General features: G+C 37.8%; 2 protein-coding genes across 9 annotated transcripts in view; both read left to right on the top strand.

Moving 5' to 3' along the window:
• The first annotated feature begins 45 nt into the window (after positions 1-45).
• On the top strand, positions 46-6,062 carry tmem183a (transmembrane protein 183A). The gene is made up of 8 exons (XM_061727664.1): positions 46-238; positions 347-436; positions 2,068-2,238; positions 2,357-2,516; positions 2,778-2,958; positions 4,304-4,384; positions 4,484-4,639; positions 4,821-6,062. The coding sequence occupies exons 1-8, from the start codon at positions 175-177 to the stop codon at positions 5,004-5,006; spliced, it is 1,089 nt and encodes a 362-aa protein (XP_061583648.1). The 5' UTR covers positions 46-174; the 3' UTR covers positions 5,007-6,062.
• Positions 6,063-7,754: 1,692 nt separating this feature from the next.
• tfeb (transcription factor EB) overlaps positions 7,755-22,659 on the top strand; it is a 32,434-nt gene continuing 17,529 nt past the window's right edge. Inside the window, exons 1-4 of one of the 8 annotated variants that reach the window (XM_061727655.1) lie at positions 7,769-7,826; positions 7,939-8,024; positions 19,186-19,253; positions 22,128-22,204. In XM_061727655.1, the coding sequence (XP_061583639.1) occupies positions 22,166-22,204 (39 nt within the window). In that variant the 5' untranslated portion in view covers positions 7,769-7,826; positions 7,939-8,024; positions 19,186-19,253; positions 22,128-22,165. Of the gene's footprint in view, positions 8,025-17,293; positions 17,443-19,185; positions 19,254-22,127; positions 22,205-22,659 lie in introns of those variants that run through there. The other 7 variants (XM_061727656.1, XM_061727657.1, XM_061727658.1 and 4 more) reach the window with 7 other exon arrangements.

The raw sequence follows: 22,659 nt of genomic DNA, 5'->3' as shown, positions 1-22,659 counted from the left end.
TCTTTTTCTCGCGATACTTACACTGTTACGTCACATCCATGATGGCTGAAGACCCTGGCGGAACATTTTTAAATTTCTGTGCTATTTTTCTGTATTTCTCTTTACCCCCGCTTGCCATAGAGACATGGCAGGACTCACAGATCCGTTAGGCGTTTACAGATCACTGGTGTCGAAATGCCCAAGAAAGGGAACCGAAAACGGCTGAAATTTAAGGCCGGGGACGTTTGCTCGGAGTCAGGTAGGAGCTAGCTGCCACTTTTAGCTCTCCACTCATTACTGAAGTGACTTTCGCAATTTCCTGATAATTACACATATTAAGGTCGTTGTTATTTAAATATTCCCATAGTCACTGTTGCTGACTATGCCGATGCCGATCCAGCCCTGGTGAAGTCGGGAAGGCTGAAGAAGGCAGTGGCAAATGCTGTTGAAAAAGAAGGTAAAGTTTTACACGAGTCAAGGCTGATTTCTGGTTCCGCGTTACACCTACGGCGTAGGGTACGCGGCAACGCGCACCGTACGCCGTCGATTTAACGTGGAACCATAAATCAGGCTTCACAGTTTGAGAGTGAGCTCCAGGTGCCGGTGTTGTGCCAAAAAGTGATTGCCTGCCAGAATCTGATTTCTCTCCTGAAAATGGGTCTTTTTACCTGCCAAAAATTGATTGAAGGCCAAAAACAATTAATGAAATGTTGTCTCTACCTAAATATGATTTGATCTCATTCTTGAGCTTCATTATATAAACACTAGAGCTCACATGATTGCTTTTAACTCTTTTAAAGGACCATTACAACACAAAATAGGAATTTTTACCTGCCAAAAATGGATTGAAGGCCAAATACAGTTAATGAAAGGTTGTTTCTACCTACATATGATTTGATCTAATTTTTTTTTTTTTTTTTTAAATCGATTTTACGATTTTCATGTTTTAACATCGTTCTGATTACATAATCGCGATTACGATTTAAAATCGATTAATCGAACAGCCCTAATTCGGAGCTTCATAATATAAACACTAGAGCTCACATGATTGCTTTCAACTCTTTTAAATGCTCAACATTATTGCAATACAAATGGATAAGCAGACAGTATATCACCCCAAGTAAGCTACATCTTTTTAACCCAAATATTCCAGATACTTGCATTAAATGTAAAGAACAAAAGGGATCTTTATTCCACTGCATGTGGGAATGCCCTCTGATACTCGGTTTTTGGAAGAAAGTGTTGGACCTGGCTATTCAAATCATTAAAGAAATGCCTCTAAAACCCAAGTTATGTTTACTGAATATTTACCCAGATGATTTTGTGTCCTCAAAAAATGATAAATACTTACTCAATATCTGTTTTTTGGAAGCCAAAAGATGTATAGCCTGTTCATGGAAAAAAGAGAAACCTTGTAACACTTCACAATGGTTGACAGGGGTGTCCTTTTACTTTGCTTTAGAAAAGATAAGCTACACCTCAAAGAACAAGCTAGACATATTTTGGAAAAACTGGAAGGTTTTTTGTAATTTCCTTGAGAAAAAGGATGTTGAAGCAGATGGTTGGAATGATGAGTCGAACTGAAGACTGATCTGATGGCTGATTTATCTTTTCATATTTTTCCGATTTACATATATTAAGTGTGTGTATGCACAGGTAGTGGAACTGGTATCTTCTGACATTCTAGTTTGTTTTTTTATATTTTTCTATTATTATTAATGCTATTATTATTGTTGTTGTTGTGCCTTCATGTTCTGTGTTGTTCATTGCTTGTAAAATATCAAAATGTGCAATAAACAGATGTTAAAAAAAAAAAAAAAAACTGTTTTAAATGACCATTACAACACAAAATAGGCATTTTTACCTGCCAACAATTGATTGAAGGCCAAATACAGTTAATGAAAAGTCGTTTCTGCCTAAATATGACTTGAACTCATTCTTGAGCTTCATAATCTGAAAATATGACGTTTTAGCGCTATCGTTCAACGGGCTGCTGTGCGCACTCCCGCGGGCAGAAATCAGAAGAAATCAGATTCTGGCAGGCAATCACTTTTTGGCACCGGACTATAAACCTGCCGTGTGTTTCAGTACAACTACTCCGCGGTTTGGAGGCATCTCAGGGTGCTGTGGAAGAAGTCCTCTCGTCTGCAGCAAGTGCCAATGCAGACGCCCTGGACAGCAGTGATGAGCCGGACCCCGATGAAGAGGGAGGAGGCGAAGTTAAAGTAGCCTGCAAAAAGAAAAACAAAAGGAGAAAAGGTGCTTTTTCATTCTTTTTTTTTTAGTGCATGCACAGTGACAACTTATTTGAACACAGTCTTTTAGTTTTGAGGCAGCGATAATCCTGATTTGGTATTTTTTGCGTTTGTCTTCTCAGAGAGCACTGAGAACAGTATTGGAGAAGATTACCCAGTGGACATCTGGTTAATGCTTTCCTCTTATATTCGTCCTGAGGATGTGTGCAAGTTTGCTTTGATCTGCAGACATGCCTGGACGGTCACTTGTACTGCAGCTTTTTGGACCAGACTCTACAGAAGGTACATTTATTTTATTATTTGTATACAACCGATGTTGATTTGGATACACCTGTGATAAGATCATCCTTCTCCTCTTTGGGAAGTTTTCTTGAATTCACTTTGAATAATAAACAATAATTAACAACAACAGTTTTATTTGACTGATTTGCTCTCTATTGGTTATTTTTTTTCTGTAAATGTGCACCTTGATAATTAAATCAAAGAGAATGTCCTTGTCTACATAATGTCAAATGTAATCTTCTTGTCTTTACTTTTTTGAAGACATTACAGGGTTGATGTTGAGCTACCATGTCATCTCAAGCCTCGCTCCATAGATAGGATGCGCTGTCTACGGGCCTCTGTGATTCGCTCTCTTTTCCATTTGTATGAGCCGTTTAGCTCACGTGTGTCAAACATTCCTGCACTGCCAGAATCCACACCCACCACTATGCTCAACTCCAAGGTAAGTTAGCAGATATGTACCTAGTTGTTGCTGAGGGCTGAATGGGAGGAAGGAAAAAAATTAGGATTGGTTACACTGTTTAAATACTTCTTTACAATAAAAGCAATCTCAAAGGCACTTGGCACACAATCCATTATAGTCTAGTTATATTTCAATAATTTTTTTATTCAGTTAATCGAGTTCATTTCAATACAGTCCAGATAAAAAAAATAATATGCAAATTCATAAAAACTAAGGAACCCAACGAGTGTATTGATTATGTCATATTGTTATATATTTGGCAACAAGGTAGACTGGGCACAAGCTTGGGGAGGACCTTTCTTTGTGGAAGGAAGATGGCCTGGTGTGAGTTTAGTCACCTTTCGTCATCTGTTCACAAAAGTATTGGCAACCATATTTATGTCTATTTGCCAAGTTCGGAAAGTGGAGTAACCCAGTCTTTCCTGCCCACGCTGGTTGCCCAGGCGCAACCCATCAGCAGGCCAAAGTATACCACTTGAACATGCCAGCACATCCTAGAGAAGATAGGACTGCAGAAGAAGTAACAAAAAAATATGACAAATTACTAAAAATAACAGAAGGGAAAAAAAACACTTAAGAGGTGGTAGGTAGGTGTATGTCTTATATCATAACTACGCAGAGTAAGATGATAAAATGTTGTGATTAGTAATCAAGACTTAAATAAATTGAATTACATTTGAATGTGATGATGATTTTCTTACTGTTAGGGATACATTTCCAGTAGGGCTGTTCGATTAATCGATTTTAAATCGTAATCGCGATTATGTAATTAGAACGATGTTAAAACGTGAAAATCGTAAAATCGATTTTTCACTTTTTTTTTTTTTTTTTTTTTTTTATTTATTTATTTATTTATTAATTTTTTTTACCTTGTCTGCACACATATTAATGATTGATACCATATATATAACTTACTGTATGTTTGCAAGTGCTGATTTGCTGATTCTTTTTTTTCAGAGAAAAAACTTTATATTTTATTATATTTTTTAAAACTTTTTTTCAACTTATTTTACAGAGTTTTGCACTTTATTCATTCATTTTTGGTTTAATAAGAGCAAAGTTTGCACTTAAAGCCCAATGGGGCAAATGTTCAATAAAAAAACAGCATATTTGAAATCATTTCTTTGCCTTTTGTCAATTCACAAAATAATCGTAATCGAAAATCGGATTTTGAGAGAAAAAAATCGAGATTTTATTTTTGGGCAAAATCGAACAGCCCTAATTTCCAGACATGTAATGCATAAGTAATTGTTATCATTGTCCATGTATATAGTGTTCATTTATTTGAACATTTGAACTCTTAATCCCTACTCTGTCTTGTCAGTGTTTACTCTTCTGGGTCAAGAAGGTGTCAGGGACTCGACAAGAGCCATTGTGGGAGTTTTACTTCAAACTTATGAAGCCGGTAACAGGCACTTTTGTTATTCATTTACTTTTTTCTAATGATTTAATTTCTACTGTTGTGTTTGTATGTTAAATGCGTTTTTGTCCATTTCCATTTCAGCAAGGACACAGTAAGAATGGTTGTGCCAAGTCCTTGCGCTCGCCCAAACAATATGAAGATGTTCACCTGAACCCGGACTCTGACTGCTACGTGCTTCAGGTCACAACGCTCAACTTCATTTTCATCCATGTGGTCATGGGCATGACGCTGGCCCAGGTAAGAAGCTCTGAGTTTTTGGTAACTAAAACACTCTTAATAACATGTCTTAGCTTCATAGTTGAATTGTATTGAGTATAGTAGAATATTGAAATGGAAAATTCTTGGGACTAATGTTCACTTTTGATTAAAAACTTTTTTAAGGCAACACTTAATTGGTCTCTTCATATCTTTCTTGTAGTTCAAAATCAATGTGAGCACGGACATGCGCCACCACCGTGTTCGTCTGCTGTTCCAAGACTCGCCGCTTCACCGGGGAAAGAAAAGAGCGGATCTGGGCGGGACCCAGGTGGTGTTGGATCCTGTACACAGTGTGAAGCTCATGGACTGGTGGCATCCACAGTACCCCTCCTTACCCCACACATGAACGCTGTCCCTTATTTCTCACAGCAGCGGATGAAGAACCCAGCTGGTGTCTCGACAAAATCATAAAACAAAAAGAAACAATAGTGGATCACACTCTTTGATATCAAGACGTTATGGTTTGATAGATGCTCTGACTGACCTAAAATGTAACACAAATATCGAGACTCAGTCAGCATGGAAGAGAATAATGTGTTTTTGGTGTAATCATCTGTTGTCCACCAGTATTGCACACAGGCAGCATTTTTGTCTTTTGAGCATAAATGTATGTCACATTTTCAGAAGAGCTCATGGAGGAATGGATTAACAGGATGGAACATTTGCGTGTCCTTCCATTAGTTTGTGTCACGCTCACTTGTATAGTCACTGAGTTATACATTCATTAGGGGTTGATTTGAATGTTGACATCTCAAATCGTTAGTTGTACATGCATTTACCCATTTTTTTTATAACCCTGATCACCCTAGTTGGTGTTATGTTGGCCTGGAGCCTACATCAGCTCCAACTGGTATGTTGAGAGAGAGGTGGGATCCGCCCTGTACAGGTCACCAGGTGTATTCTTTTAAATTCAGTTTCTGGCCTATTTATTTTTGAGGCATTTATAATTACATGAGTATATATGATTACATTGAATGAGCCAAAGAAATTATTTACCTCGAACATCATCCACTGATCTGGGCAGTGTTTGTTTGCAAACACTTAATGTTCTTGTTGATGTATGGATGTTCGTTCTGTCAAATGCTTGAATTTGTAAATGTAGCTAAATTGTTCCAATCACATGCTATATGTGGGAATATTACTTATATCTAAATTAATTTATTCATTCTTCCCATATAGTTCTAATCATTTATCTTGATTTTCACTTGAAGGGGGAAAAAAAGATCAAGTCAGCTACAAATGTTGTAGTAATAAAGTTTTAGTTGTGTTACCACTTAGCAGAGTTCAGCTGGACATTAGATTTATAAGAATGTGGCTTACTTTTATCAAAGAGAGTTCAAATGCACGATCCTCTCAAATAAAAAGACAATAGTCAATGGTTCTCCAGTCTTGTCTGCATGCTACATTAATGTGTGTTGCTTCCCCCTTGTGGTCATACTCGGTATTACGTGTTTTATTTGCAAACTATGATGACTTGGTTTTTATATAGCGCCCTCCAAGGCACCCAGAGCTTTACAGAGATCATCATTCATTCATACACATTCTCACCGGTGGTGGTAGCTATGTTTGTAGCCACAGCTGCCCTGGGGCAGACTGACAGAAGCGTGGCTGCCATATTGTGCCAAACGGCCCCTCCGACCACCACCAAACATTCATACACATTCACACAGGGCGCTCTACCACCTGAGCTACCTAATGATTTTTCACTCTTTAAATAGTCATACAGAGTGACTGAGAGTTGAAGACACCAGAAATGCTAAATACAGGACACACTGGTTTACCATGCCACTAAGGTCACATTATTTTACAAATGTAAAGGAGTTCTCAATTCAGGTGAAAAATGGTAAAGATACACCCTTTTACAGGTGAAGAACCCCGTTCATAATGCACACTAGCTGTATCATTATTCAGGTCAGCCAGCATTCAGGGAGTGTATGAATGTATACTTACATTTATACTTCTACATAAAATCCAAAAAATAAAATAACATAAAAAGGCCAGAATAGACTTTACTTTTCTCTACATGTTGTAAAGAGATAGCAGAGGAAGAAAAACGTACAGGTACTGGACCCAGAGCTGTTGTACACCTTGAGACATGTTTGCAGGAAAAATAGCACAAAATGAAAAATTTCATTTCTATTTCCAGTGCCACGGTAGCCCTTTCATGTCTTTTGAGAAGGAATGGCAATAGCTTACTGTTTTAACCTTTTTTGATATGTGTTGGCCTGAAATGTAAAAGTGATCAACATATTTAATGAGAAAAACAACATAAGATATATTGGGATCATGCAAATGGCATGATCTAAGCTATACACTGATATATCAATTTAATGATGAATGATCCAATAGCACTGATACAAAATGAAGATATCAGTCAGCATGTTTCCAATCAGTGTAACCATGTGACCTTTTGTAGTCTTTTAGTTGAGGAAAAGATTTGTTGTTCATTTAACTTTGTTGAACCTAGAAATAAGAATGTGTAAGGATAGTTTTATTACATACTGCAGTTTGATTTGAATGGAAGTGACTATGTTGTCCTAATCTTCTTACATTGGTCCTTGTAACATTGTTAAATTGGCTCCTGAATTGAATCAAAACTGAATTGTATTGTGGCAGACTGATATTGGCAAACATGGAACAATCATCTATTTAATTGGTGTAAAATAGTATCACAATGAAACTTGATTTGTACTCTGGAAAAAAATATGTTAGTGGTATATGTATGAATCAATGAATTTTTGTCCACTCATCTTTTAAGAGCTGCAATCCCTAAATATTTATTCCGTTCTGAACGTCTGAAGAGTCACTTTGAGGCTACCAGGTCTGTCACTGCAGTGCAATTTAATGTAGAGATTAAAGATTTAACTTGGTTATAAACACACCCAAACTTTCAAACAGTGGCAATCAAGAGAGCAAAGGCTGTAAAACCGAGTTACTCTTTTTTATTTAGGTCTTAAACTTAGATTACTTATTATAACTTCCTTTACCCGGCTTCACGTCAGCACATTAAAATAATGGATACCGCCGATGCCGTGCGAAACTACACTACCCACAATCCCTTTCGGGAATTGTCATTGGCGCTGGCACAGGTGACTGCAGGCGCTCCGAGTTGTGACAAAATAGCAACCGTCAAAAGGAAAACAAATTAGCGAGCGAAACGCGACAGGTTGTATGCGTTGTGACAGTGTATGGAAATGCAGAGTAAGTTAACCAGCCTAAACCTAGTAGGTCGTTTTTATTAACTTTTTTTTTTTTTTTTTTTTTTTTTCTTACCGAAGCCGCAGCTGGGTCTCGCATGAGAACATAGAGAAGCGGACACGCACTTTTCCTCAACCTGACTCGTTCTGCCTGACCTTCAGAGCGGGTAAGTTATCTTTCACCTCCACCACTGAAATAAACCTGTTTAAAAAATAGAAAAAAACAATGCTACATCTGAAAATACCCTGGGGATTTTAATGCGTATTTTAATACCTATTCAATAGGCTGTTACATGCAGATTTTGTCCTTTTGTCTTAAAAAAAAAAACGTTTTAAAACTTCATATTTTTCCTCAACAAAATGAATTACATAGTAGGTTACTCCTGCTATACTTTTCTTAAAGTTAATATACCCATGCTGTCAAGTGATAGGCCTACTGCGTGAATGTTTAGTGCGCAGCTACGGCAACACTCTTTTTTCCTTTTCTTTCCTCTTTACTTTCAGGTTGCAAACATCACAAATCACGCAGGGCTGTTGGGGACATTGTTCATAATTTTACAATATCTGAATATAACAATCAAATAAAGATTAAAAATTCGTCAAGCATAGGTGAAGGACATACTATCTAAATCATATTCACAGAATTATTATGTATCATTTTCAGATATTTAGATCACTTTTTAAGAATGCTTTGAGTGTGAAGCTGATTGTTGGACTTTATGGTGAAGACCATGGTACTAGTGGTTGAATCATAATGCGCCACATTTTTTTTTACTGTCATCTGTGAGTCTGCTGGGAGCTGCCCCTCTTGCCATTTATAAGCTGCAGCCAGGCCAGTATCAGTAACAACACCTCAGCCCTGGGGTATGCTGCTATGTATAAGCTGTGACTGTAAACTGTTCAGACTGTAATACTCTGCTGCTTATTCAAGCACTTCACTTTAAAGTCCTTCATGGTGCCAACACAGGAAAAATGAAGGCACTGCTGACCATGTACTTGTTGTGTGCATGTGTTTTGTGGAAATGAAAAGACATGGTAGATATTGACATAGTGTACATGTTTTATCTTTGTTTACTTTGGAGTATGCTGAGCATTTGCTAATAATATCGTAGCTTAACTAGAAACAATTATATTATGCTCAGTCCTGATCACATTTGCTTTCCCATTTTACCATGATCAGTGTTGATTTGAAGATGCACTGAGCTGATTCCTACTGTAGTTAACATCTAATTTAATTACCTTCACTGAAAGTTTTACTAAAGGCTGTGGGCTGATCCACATGCCTCTGCTTGTGCCACCTTACTTTACACCAACAAAATGTTTGACATTAGACCCTGCTTCCTGGCCCCTGACCTCTCCGCCTGGCTTCTGTCATCATGCATGCTGTTCTGCAGAGAGCAAAATCAAAGTCGGTGATCAGGGTTTAAATGTCACAACAAGTTTGCTTTGAAGTGATAACCTTCATTTATATCAAGTTTCTTGATAGGACATGTTCTACATGACCTATCTGTCATCATCCTCAGTCCATTTGTAAGGAATTTCTGTTGAGACCTCATCACTTTAAGATTGCTGCTTATGATAAGCAACTTTGTGATGACATTTCATAAAGTAGGAAACAATAAATAGACAATCTGAATTGAAATCAGCCCTCATAGTAAACTCAGTATATATATATATAATTATTTGTTGCACAATGTGATCGGTATCTTTAAGAGTATGGCAGCACACTTAATTAAAATGGAGGAACAGCTTATTATACTCTCTCATCAGAACTTTTATTACTACAATTACACATAAATATGAATGCAGGAGACAGATAGAGAGAGAGATATTAACTGTTCCTTTTTTTTTTTTTTTTGTTAAGTTCGCCCCGAATCACTTCCAGTAAGATGAGTTTTTCTGGGAAATTGCACAAGATGGCTGAGGTCAATCTTGCACATTTGACTTGGTGACACGTGATGTTATTGAAATTGATTATAATGTAAAAATACACATAAATGGACACTGGAAGACATGAGAACATCCTCGATGCACTCACAGATGAGCTTTCGTTTGAATGAGGCTGTCTCAAACTCTAAATCTCTTATGGTTTCGCATAATTTGAATGTTCTCTCCTGATTTCAGTTTTTCCATCTTCTGTATCTGCTTATCCGTCTTTACCTTAAGTCCAAGAATGAAAGCATTGTTTTCTGTGTGTAACCAGATAATATAGATCTACTCTTCAGCGGCATTGGCGCGCAGTTTTGCTGCAACTAATGCAGCGCTTCCACATGTCAATAAACTAGTATAACTGAATAATTGCCCCTAAATTTTATCATGTGCCTCTTGATGTGTTTACATAATGTTTATAAGAATTCCTCTGAGATAAAAAAAAAAAAACCCTGCTCGGGAGATCTTGAAAGTTTTAATACATGCTTATTTTGAATTGGATTGTGGCAACAGTAGCGACTTTGGAGAAATTTCATTGCTCATTAGCCAAAGCTGAAGTTTGACATTGATTTGCTGTTGGCTTGTGGCCGTTGGGCTGCTATGCATTAAACCACATAATTGTTTTGTGAAAATGACTGCTTTAGTTCACAAACACACAAATAAATATTCAGTGTCAGTCAACAGATTTTGTCACTGCATCCTTAAATCTGAGGGAAATTATTAAAAAGAAAATAAATAATGAAGTAAATAAAAAATTGCTAAAAAGATCCAGAAATGCAACCACCTTCTGAACTCTAGCTCATTTAAAATAGACCAAGGCTCACTGGATAAGCACACACACACTGTAAATCATAACCGGTGGTGTAATAGAAAATATCTGTAATATCTATGTGTGTTGCTGTTTAGATCTTTGCCTGCTCTTTTCTTAAAATAGCAGGTTTCCAGGGTAAGCACACATTGGAGTGTGGGACAGATGTGTGTGGAGAAATCAGCGGTCTTGCCAAGTGTACACACAGCACGATGGTCGCCACGCTTAGTTAATACTCTAGGTTGTGAAATGACTGTCAGCAAGGTTAGAGGTCTCTGTCCAGTAGGTACAGCAGTGGTGACGGCTGAAAGACCATTTGTACTCTTTCCAGTTGCACCACTGCAGCTTGACGGAGTGAAGATGAGAATGGAAGCGTCACAGGGAGGGTGACCACGCTTACTGTTACAAGATAGTAACTACTGGTGATTTGAGCATTTCTTCTGTATAATTTTGTCTTGGACTGTCTGATATGCATAAGCTAACCACCTTGACACAAAAAAGGCACAAATTAAAAAACTAATATTGCCTCTTTTGAATTACACGCGTGTCTGTGTAGTTTCCAGCTTCATTGGGGTCATGTCCGCTTAAAAGTGTCAGTGATGGGATTAATTTTCCTCAAGTAAACACACACAGGCAGCCATACGCACAGAGCCACATGCACACAAGACACACAAGCGCATTAGCTTGGTTCAGTGGATGTACTCTAGTGTAAAAGAGCATCAGGTATGTGTGTAAACACAGCTTCATCTGTTTGCCATATGGACAGACTTCCCATGACACACTTATCTTACTCCTTTGTGACTAGTCACTAGACCAAGGAAGGGCATATGAGGAACCATCTTGGTAGTGTACTGGACTTCCCTTAAGATACACGAAAGGCAAACAAAAAGCCCAGAAAAAGTAAAGTAAATTTTTTTTGAAAAAAGCGTGGACTTTTTCTTGAAAACCAGAGGAATGACAGCGTGACATGTGCTGTGTGACAACATGACCCATGATCTGTCAGAGGTGAGTGTGGGTGGGACGTTTTAGGGCATGTGCTGAATGTGTGACTCCACTTCCTCATCTTATCTCCATTCCACTGTTTCATATCCTCTTTTGACTGACAGGCAGTAGAGACAGACGGTGTTGCTCTGTCTCTTTGCTGCGTCAGAATGGCGCAGCTGTGTATGTATCTGCCCAGCTCTGTATATTTGGACAGTTTTTTTTATTAACAACTGCACGGATTGCTTGTATGGTGTTTACATTAAATGTAGTTTTTTTTTTCGTTTTTTTTTTAGTTTCTACATCAGTTTTCTTAACTAAATGTTAAGATTATGAAGTAATTTTGAATATAAAATACAAATCAGAGCCAAAAAACCCTTTCCCCTCCTTTTCTTTTCAGCATATTCTTGCTCTCTGCTTCATATAAAAGGCACAGATGATATCAAACACATCTATTCAAACTCATTTTCAGGCTGGTTTCAATTCAGCTCCTTACAAAATGCTAACAATCTCAATCAATGATGATTAATGACATGATAACCAAATTTGATTACCATCTACTTTTAAATAGATTAACTTTAAATTCCAGATGTTCTGTTAATTCATCCGTTAATTGCACTTGACCTTAAGTGCAGGATTAAAAGCACTTTGTCTGTAATTTCAAAACTAATCAAATCGTGGCCTGACTACATCAAGCATGTGTCTTTAAAGTGGAGTATACTCTCTGCCAATTGAGTGCTTTATTTTCATTTTCTAAACATAAAATGATGCTATCTTTTTCCGTCCTTGTAAATCTTTCCTTGAAACCCACCTATCTTGTAGGTTTTTTCGTATTATTGTAAATGCATCTGTAGTCTGGAAGCTTGCTTTTATTGTTTTCATTGATGACTACCGGTAACCTTTTTACCAAAATTAGTACTTAGAGATTTAACATGACCAAAAATCAACTCTTCATCATTCACCCAGGTGAATTAATCTAATGTGGTATGTTGGATTAAAGACTTCTGTACACTGCACAATTTCTACAGTCATATAAGATAGAAGATATAAGATTTTTACATTGCAGAATGTTTGACCTCAGGTACGACATCAAGAACAATGGGTGTAGACTTTATGACGATAAGAACACCTGAATTGTAGACTATAATGACTGTCTCATCACCATAAGCTGATGGTAAACAATCAATAGTAGAGCAAAACAAGAAAAGAAAGTAACTTTTACATGTGCTGAAAACAACAAAAGATGCGTTTAAAAGAGGCGAATGTGGTCCCAGGCAAGTTTAAGAAGATAACAGAAGTCGCATGAATTAAAATGTGTAAATACTAAAATGTAACCGGCTACTCAGTAGAGGAAGTCATTGGACTTCTGACATGATCAGAAAATGATCCCTGGCAGTCTTTGCGATGGCCACTGCCAGACCGGTCACCCTGTGTGAAGTAAGATGGTGGATTTGGAGCTACGATGAAAGATGATTCTTTCGTGACTCTTTCACAACGGGCATTTTTCTGATTTGCTCTGGACCAAAAGTACTGAACGAAAAGTATGAATGCATCCACATTAGTAGGACTTGCTTCTTCTTTGCATCAGAAAAATTTGTTCTCTAAATTGACCTTATAAGTGTACACCTTAAACTATGGACATGTTCATTTTCATCTTCTCTTATATATATACCTTTTCTTCAATTACTGTCTTTGTAATCAGAGACAGGAAGCTTCACTTTTATCCATTTAATGATGAACAATAGGAGTATGAGGGTGAGAGAGGGGTGGATGTGATTATGCACTAGATGGGTAGTAGAACGTTTTTGTTTAGGAGTTTATCTAGGAGTTTATCTTGTGGGGATTTCTTATCACCCAACTCATCTCTCAAATGCCTTCCATTCCACATTTCTGTACATGGTGACTCACTCATGCAAAAGCTAAAATGTTGTGTAGCTGGTTGGTTTCCTACTAGACTAATGCGTAAACATTGTCTTAGAGTCCTCAGTATCAACAGTATATACTCTAAACAACACACTGTCGTATAAACAGTGGCATAATGCATTGTGACTGTAAAGTCCTAACATGATTTTGTGAAAAATTACTGACTGACTATATTTTTCATCTAAATTTACTAGTCCATGAGGGGAAATCTTCTTCATTTCTGGAGGTGCAATACTCAACATTGGATTATCACACCTTAAGGTCCTCACAGTGTTACAATAGAACTCCCCTTCTAACAGAATCAGTCAAAAAGAGCATATGTTTTTGTAAATTTCCATCATTGCTTCATATAGGATTACAGCTGCTTAACAGCTGAGTAACTCCTTCATCTTATCTTTGATAGAAAAATCTTGTTTTTGTTAGAAAATAGATAGAAGATTTTTAATGGGATAGAGGTCTGTAATGCAGGCAGGCCAGTTTAGCACCCAGACTTTTATTATTGGTATATTTTATTATTGTATTATCTATTATTGGGCTATGCTGTTTTAATGTGGATTGACATTAACTTGCTCAAATAAGAAACGCCTTGCCTGAATTAGTCTCTATTAGGTTGGCAACACAGGTTTTTTCAAACTCTGCTTACAGTCATGTGAAAAATAAATGTACCCAATACAATTTTGAGGTTTTACATTTCAGGATATAATAAAAAAAAAACACCTAGTACACACCAGATCGTAAAAGTAGGTAAATACAACAAACACATTTAAAGTTTTTATTGACTGGACTGTCCATTTTGGATAATCTCTATTCTTGAGAGGTGAACACAATTTCTGCATCCTCTGAATATTAGTTTTTCTTTGCATGGCAGAATTTCTTACTCATTTTAGGGGTTGCAGCAGCAAACCTTGTTTCTGCGCTCATTTACTGATTTCCATGTCAGACACATGTCTGTTTTTACTGATACTGAGTGCGTTTAGTATGGGGTTTTAGCCTTTTCCCTTGTATAAATACACAAATCCTTTAGAATCTTATGTTGAGAAATATAATTTTTAATTGTTGTAGCTATTCAACACCAAAATGTGAATGTCGGTGCATACTCTAGCTATGACAGACAGACAGACAGCATTGTTTGTCAGTCCTAAGAGTGGATATCCTTCTGTTCACATGACTGGGTCGGACTTCTCTCAGACACATCAACACAGTTGTTCAACACTCTCAGCAGAGTTACAATGATGATCTATATATGTAGTATTTGTTTGGAGCCTCTTGGCAGCCATGGTGACTGAAGGACTAAAAGATGGGAAACTTGCCTGCCTGACAGAGAAAAGTGTCTCTTTAGTGTGTGTGTATATGTGTGTGAATGTTTGTGAGTGTGGACTCGTATATGCTCATGTTTCTGCTCTCCATTGTCAAAGTGCACGAGGCAGTTCTTGGGCAGTGCTGTCCTTCCTTTACTCATGAGCTTGTGATTGGCTAGACTTGTTAGGAATATAAATCAACCATCCAATACCATGATGCCCTTCATGGATTCAGCCCAAAGACCAAAATAACCCAGCAAATGCACTGCGGCCACAGTGAGAACTGCAGCTAGCCCACTAGTGAATTCTTTGTGTACAAACAAGGGATTCTTGTCAGTTTGGTGCTGCTCGATGGCGTGGGCCTCTGTTCTCCTCTGTTGTGATAGGAACAACTAGCACTCTGGTTTATGTGTTTGCATCCCTTCATTCAGGAATCCAGGGTGGGGAGAGTATAGATGAAAGGATACAAATAGCTGTGTTACATAAAGTGATGAGACGGAGACTGCAGGACACAGACAATCAGTGGGTTGTGCCTCTGTGTTACTTTCAGATATGTTGCATTTTACAAGAGGTGCTGCTTATTCAAAAGGTCATTTTGTGGTCATGTTTGACAACAACATAGGGAAAAGGGGAACTTTTTGATAATGGATTATCATTATTCCAGTGTAATACGTGTCAAAGCAGCACAAGACTTTATTCCATGTATTTTTTTCAGTTTAATTTGAAAGAATATTTAATAAATTTTAGAGGTGAGGTCTGGCTTTTGCCGTCTCGTGTCTCTGCTATTAGCAAAACCCTGCCAAAGTAACTTTGGCCTCCTGTCCCGGTGGTCTCTTTTGGCTACTTGCGTATCGCTTCACAGCATCGTCACGCTTCAACATGGATAAAGCTAGGTCATAGAGCTGCAGCAGATGCCATGATGGCAGAGGTGATTAAGAGACTCAAGAAAGTAGGGAAAATGAGAGTAACTGCATAAAAGACCAAACAAGAGTGAACAGCGACGTAAAACTGACATGACCTCTGTGCCTATAGGAGCGTCTTCGAAGCGAAAAATGACACAAGTTCCTTTGTGCTGTTTTAATGGGGCCAATACGAATAAGATGTATTCCAGCTGACTATGATTTATTGGTACATACTTGGTGCTCAAATTCCCCCTTCAATTTCTTCAACTTGGTGTTGGACCTTTCTGCCCTCAGTTTTTTGTTCAATGATTTCAAAAAGATGCTCTTTCAGGTGGAGGTTTGGTGACTGAATTGGCCTTTGGACCCTGAGATCATTGACATAAGTTTTCCTCCATAGTCTTAATGTTTGTGTTGAGTTGAAGGAGTTTTTCATTGTTTCAGTTTAAATCTCTCTTGATGGGATTATGTTGTTGGCTGAAGACACTATTTTAACTTCACACGAATTTATATGGTTATGCTTATGATAATTGTTTCAGAAATGCATGTAACAAAGGGTTTCCATCGTTCATTCCTGCTCCATTTGATCGGATTTCTCCTGTTAACTTCAACGGTTTAATTTTATTTCAGGTATGTTTTATATAGTGCAACTACAAATGCATGGAGTGCTGCTGGGTGTAAAAAAGAGTATACTTCAGGTGCTCTTCGGCATGGGGATCAAAAAGATTCAAAAACAATTTAGAAAAACCGAGGCACCCAAGAAATTACAAAAATATAAAAGGCCTTTATTAAATCGTGGCTTAGAAAAGGTTAAAATGCCTAGAAAAAGTTAAAATGCCAACATCTTTGCTATGGGTCTTTGATATCTGCCTTGAGGAAGGCCTACATGGCCGAAACATGTTGGCATTTTAACTTTTTCTAGGCATTTTAACCTTTTCTAAGCCATGATTTAATAAAGGCCTTTTATATTTTTGTAACTTCTTGAGTGCCTCGGTTTTTCTAAATTGTTTTTGAATGTTTTATATAGTGTTCAGCTATTGATTATTCAAGGTTGGTTGCTCTGTGCTTGACTACCACATTTTTCCAATTGCCAGTATGGGCTTTTGTATGCCTCCTAAATTCTTGATTTTATAAAGAAATAGATTGTACCCAGCAGGATTATGATGTTGATGAGCAATTAAGAAAAAAAAGATAAGAAGATGCTGATTCATTGCTACGTTGTTCATAGAAAGACATGCACATGTGCCAGACCTGTAACAGGATAAGAAACTGCTTCAGGTTTGTGTGTGTTTTCTGCATACACATGTGTAGGCGTTACTATATGCAAATGCCTTGCAGGGCTTAAACAGTGAGGCTGTGCCGCAGGAGGAGTTTCACATTTGTACGCAAGAGAAAAAAAATAAAAGAGATGAGTTTGTTAGACACAGGACTCTCCTTGTTGTTGCCCCAGACTACGACATTCAGGCTAATTTAGGGGAAGAGGGGGAGAGTAGGAGAAAGAGAGGGACGAGTAGGAAGCTGAGCTGGCTTTCAGAGAGGAGGAGGAAGGTGACTAATAGTGTCTGGAATCGGCCTACTGTAAGCTGGTTGGTGTAGGGAGGAGGGGCTTCACAGTCTGTATGCACGAGCTGTCTGAGCCAAGAAGAAACTGTCAGTTTTTGGCAGTAAGTGTTTGTATTTTACACATGGAAGAACAGATTTCATCTGGATACACTATGTTGTCTTTGGGATAGTTGGAGAGTCTCTGGTAAGAATCTTAAGTTCATACACACGCCGTCATATCTATCATGAGGTTTTTTGATCACTGACTGTTGGCTTCTGGACATCGTCAGTCTGTGCTCCATTCATGCTTGTTTGTTGTGCAGTCAGAAACTAATTTAAACAACTCTAAAGATATACTGTATCTCTAATAAGAAGCTGTCGAGGTTAAACTTGGGTAAACATAGTGACACATATCGTGACAAGCAGGTTTGGCTAAATTCCTGTCGAAAAATGTGTGAATTACTTCCCGTGGCCTGTCAAACGCAGGAATAGAGTTTAGGGTCATCATTGCTGCTTTGCTACTTGAGGCTTAAACAAAGCCATAATGTTGCCGTGATGGGGTGCTGGCGGCGTGGGGGGCCTTTTACTTATTGATAAGTTAAACAGGAAGCCAGATCTCATCAGTGTTTGAACCCTTTATGAGGATGTACTCATTCTGTGTTACTTGTGTGTGTACCACCCAGTGTTGTATGTGTCTAAACAGTTTGGTAACATGGAACATTGCTTTGAGTAGACTTTGAGAATTGGTTACCAGAATCAAAACGTTGTCGGCAAAGAATTTGGGTTTAAAGCATTCCTCAGTCTTGCTAATGGCACCATTGCAAATAGTTTGTGTTTTTTCCTTGGGCTGCCTGGAGGGAAAGTTGCTTAAACATTTACAAAACTAGGACTCACAAACCCTCTTGGAATGAAAGGGGAAGTGATTAATCGTGGTTATTATTGTTGATGCTGATCTATTGTCTTTCCTTTCTGTTATCGTGATGTGCTTCAATGAGTGTCATGGCTCTTTAGGTCCCCTCTTGGCTAGTTTTGAGTTTAGTCTCTGCTCTCTGACTTGTGTAACAGTGCGAGCTCAAGATGTCACTCTGCGAAAGGGTCTTTCACGATTGACCAGACATGGACTATTTGAGATGACAAGCAGCTTGATTCACACCCATTGTGATGAGTTGCTGAATCATTCTGAATAACTTCTTAAAGTTGGTTGCTTAGAAGAAATGCTGGATGACAGCATGTTCATGTCAGTGGGAAAAACAGTGAGCACTCTCTGCTTGTAAGTTAAACAACAGTTTCTGTTTGCAATCTGAAGGCCACTCATTGTTTTTAAGAGTATTTCAGACCACAACCTACCAAAATAGCACTCAGCATTTTCGACTGTTTCACTTGTGTGTACACTTCAGTATTGGCGAGCGGTTAAATATCAACGTACTCGAGTCTCCACTTATTGGAGGAAAAACAGGTGTTAACACAAAATACAGTAGACTTTGCTGCCACATCTTGAAGTAAACTTTACACTATGATTGCCAAGAGTTGGTTTCAAAGGGCTGCAATAATTTACTGTATGAAGAAATGCCTCCTTTAACAGAAATACAGATTAAATTAATCACAACTTCTTGCCACATGTATAAGTCTATGACCACGGTCGGTTGCTACCCGTGTTTCCGTTGGGGAAATTCTTTGCTTCTAAGTTCTTCTAAGTGATTGTTGCACACCTGCAGCTTCCCCTTCTCTAATATTTCCCCACCCTCGCTGTTGATTTTTCTTAATAACCAATCTTTTTTTTTTATTGTTTAATATAGCTGTTTATTCATTCAGGGTATCTTATTTTAGGTAGGTAGTGTTACATGTTTTAACAGTCATTGCATTGTGTTTTTTCCCTCTCTTATATCTTCACTGATTGTCTTCATCTCTCTTTGCCTATGACTTCCCTTGGCCGTTGCCTCTCCACCAGCCAGACATGTGGTGAGCTGCTAAGCCAGTGTGTACCTCTTTGTGAGCTCTCCCCCCCCTCTCAAACAGGTAACTGTGCATGTGTGTGTGTTTGTGTGCCGTTTAAGTCTATAAACAGTACATGCTGGTGTAAAATATCCTCCTGTTGTTATTGTGGAGGAATACGATTGATCATTCATATTTCTTTCTCCTAAAGTTATCTCTTACTATTATGTGTACACACATCTCCTGTGTATTGCAACTGAATGCATCCTTGGCATAAATGTAAGGTGGTGTCAGGATTTTTTTTTTTATATCTAAAGCAGGAATTTACTTGAGCCTGAAAGTGAAAATTATCTATTATATATGTATACCAGCCTGTCTGTCACCGTGTCCATACAGATGAGTTGGTGTCTTCTGGTGCTGAGAGATTGTGTCTATGTGCGTCTATGTAGACATGTATCTGAGATGGTAATGCAAGCTTTGTTACTCGTTTGTAGCATACTTACCCAGTAAATATGTGTGACAGTTGAGTAATATTGATCATGTAAATCTGTTTACATGTACTACCTTAGAAAACCAACAAATCCTGTGGAGCAGTATTTACACATGCATGCTTACTCTTTACATGCATGCCCTCACCCCCACCTACCAGCCAACACACAAACAGATGCATGTGGATACACACATGCACATAAACAAAACAGAAAATGCACCGTGGCTCAGGGGGAACAGGGTGTTCCTGAAAAGGAGAACAGAGAGCAGAGGGTTATTTTAGTCATTAGAGCAGGCTGACGGTCATCCCAGCACACAGTGTCTAAGTGTATGTTGTCATTTATTATTAGTAAATGTTCTTATATTAACAGGTCAAAAAACAAAACAAAACAGTAATTCTGTGATCAAAGAGCACAACATTATTTTTAAGATGGATTTGAACTTGAATGCATGTATCCAGTCCCTAGTGACTCATGTGCTCTGAACCACACATCTGCACATTTGTGTGACTTTTAGAAGTTTCATTTTACTCACACTACCAGTGCAGTCATGCTTTACTCTGTGTCTTTCTTGTTAAACACATTATCACCTGAAACATTTTTTTAAATTATTATTTTTTCTTTTTCTTCTTTTTCCCTAATATCTATAGGGATTTGTTCACTAAAATCTTATATCCCTAGTCATCTTAATAAACTAGGTGTATTAAATAAAACAGATTTGATTGGTTAACTATTGAATTTAAAAAAAATTTTATCAATAAATTTGAAAATTCTAATGTATCATGTGTTGTGAAAGGTTTGACACATGTGAACCACTCCTGACTTAATATATAATATATATAAATATAGTAATATATATTGCACAATTCAACAACAAGGTGATTCAAAGTGCTTTACAGAGACGTTAGAACATCACACAAATAAAAAGCATTGTTTAAAAAGGAAATAAATACTGTCAATATATATACTGTATGTTTATGAAATATGGCTGTAAATGGCATTTTAGTGTTATCCTGCAGCTTTGACTACCCATACTAATAGTAATTTCACACCATAGGTTTTCTAAGAGGGCTCTGTGAGTGTGTAAATCTCATATGTAGGTGCTGGTTGTCAAAGACTTTCTTTGGCTCTGTACAGTTGCAGCTAAAAATACACACTCCACAAATCAACACCATATCCTTGAGCACAGGTGCCATGGATCCACACTTACCTTCGATATGTGCTTTTATTTTATGTTTATCTTTTAACGTCTATGTGCTGCTCAAGGTAAGGCCATAATTGCGCAGCCTGTTTGAAATATAACTCTGTGTATAGTGTACTTATTGTTCAAATGTGTTTCTGTGACTAATATGTGGCACAATCCATAGCTGCCCTCTGACCTGGGCTTCCTCCGCGTTGCATCCTCCTACTGGCTGTCAGTGTTTGAAGTGAAAGGGGCCGTGACATGACAGCATTAGATGCACAATGGTCTCTGTGTGCTCCTACTGCGTCACAAATGTCCTCACTGGATGTCAGGCAATGGGAGGCCCCTAAATAGGATATCGTTTTGTCTGGTAGCAGTGTGTCACCATATGATATCAGGAAGTGATATCGTGTCTTTGCATGTGTAATGTGTTACAGGGCATCCTGAAACGCTTGATTTAAAGGCAATTCAAGCTTTTTAGGATTAACATGACCTGGACAACTGAGAATAGACGCCAGTATGTTACAGGGCATGTAATGAAAGAGTACACCTTCTTTCAGCATGCAGTTTTACATATTAAGACATTAAAAACAAGTCATCTGGTTCGAATTAGGTCTTAGAATAAATACAGCTTCACGAAGAACAACACATGACATATTACACAGCTTTGTCATTTATTTCACTAAAACTAAGCCAAGTACACCTTAATTGTGTCTAAAGGAATTAACAGGGTAAGTAGCAGCCAGGTGCTGCTCGTCAAATTTACTTGAGTGATTGATCACTAGCAGTGAGAGCATCTCTCCAAAAGCAGACTTTTTGGCAGTTTGCTTATCTGAAGCGTTCACGTGTGTGTTAACACATTCAGAGGCTAAGAAATATCAGTAATGACCTTAGAGTAGTAGTGTTGTTGTCCATTTATCTATGAAGGAGTCTATTAATGTCCTACCAAGTTCACCACAAGGTCAAGCTGGGCAATCTTCAGAGAAATTTGGAAAAACCCAAGAGCTACATACAGGTGTCATTTAGGATAAAAGCTAAACTTCATAGCAGTGTTTTTTTTCTTTCTTTTTTGAAAAGCTTGACAAGAGAGAGTTTTCTCTCTTAAAAGAACATGGCAACCACGGGACATATATCTTTTGGAAAGACATCTTTTGAAAAGAAGTACTTAAGTGCAGATGTTTGTCCATAATGCACAACATTGTTTGACAAAAGCTGAACGCAACCCCTCAGCACAAAATACTTCAAACCAGAGTGGTGGAGGGTTGATGATTTGTGCTTGTTTTCCAGCCATAGGATCTGGGCAGTTTGAAGTCATTGAGACGACCATGAACTCCTGTGTATTCCAGAGTATTCCAGAGTCACAAGTGAGTTGAATGCCATCTTTTTGACAACTAAAGCAAGGCTGAAATTAGGTCTGGCAAATCTAAAATGGAACAAAAATAAGGGGATAAAAACAATCAAAGTCTTGCAATTCTTTCAATCTTTTTTCAATACATGAACTTTGCATATTGGCCAATACCTGATACTAAAATGTACTATTGATATTTAGAAGAAAGTGAAGGCATCAGGTGTAACTTAATAACACAAAATGTAACACATTATCACATACATATAAATGTGTTATTATTTATTTAAATATGTAAGAAAAATGTGAGTCCTTAACTGATTTTCTGCAATAATTTAGTATAAAATGTGGATCTTCATTTATGTCACAATAATAGACAAACACATTGGGTTTGAGCTGCTGACACTCGAATAGAATCATAATTTCACGTGACTTTATTTAACACACTCATTAAACTTTCACAATGCTCAAGGG

The sequence above is a fragment of the Cololabis saira genome, chromosome 8 (assembly GCF_033807715.1).
Source record: "Cololabis saira isolate AMF1-May2022 chromosome 8, fColSai1.1, whole genome shotgun sequence".
Classification (NCBI taxonomy): Eukaryota; Metazoa; Chordata; class Actinopteri; order Beloniformes; family Belonidae; genus Cololabis; species Cololabis saira.
Note: the sequence above shows the minus strand (reverse complement) of the source record. Positions and strands in the feature narration are given on the sequence as shown.

What these genes read in the sequence shown, in the direction of transcription:
- tmem183a (XM_061727664.1), top strand. Translation starts at nt 175, where the DNA reads ATGCCCAAGAAAGGGAACCGAAAACGGCTGAAATTTAAGGCCGGGGAC. An exon ending in ACTTCAAACTTATGAAGCCG is followed by an intron (nt 4,385 to 4,483) that starts GTAACAGGCACT and finishes TTTCCATTTCAG; the next exon opens with CAAGGACACAGTAAGAATGG. An exon ending in TGGGCATGACGCTGGCCCAG is followed by an intron (nt 4,640 to 4,820) that starts GTAAGAAGCTCT and finishes TCTTTCTTGTAG; the next exon opens with TTCAAAATCAATGTGAGCAC.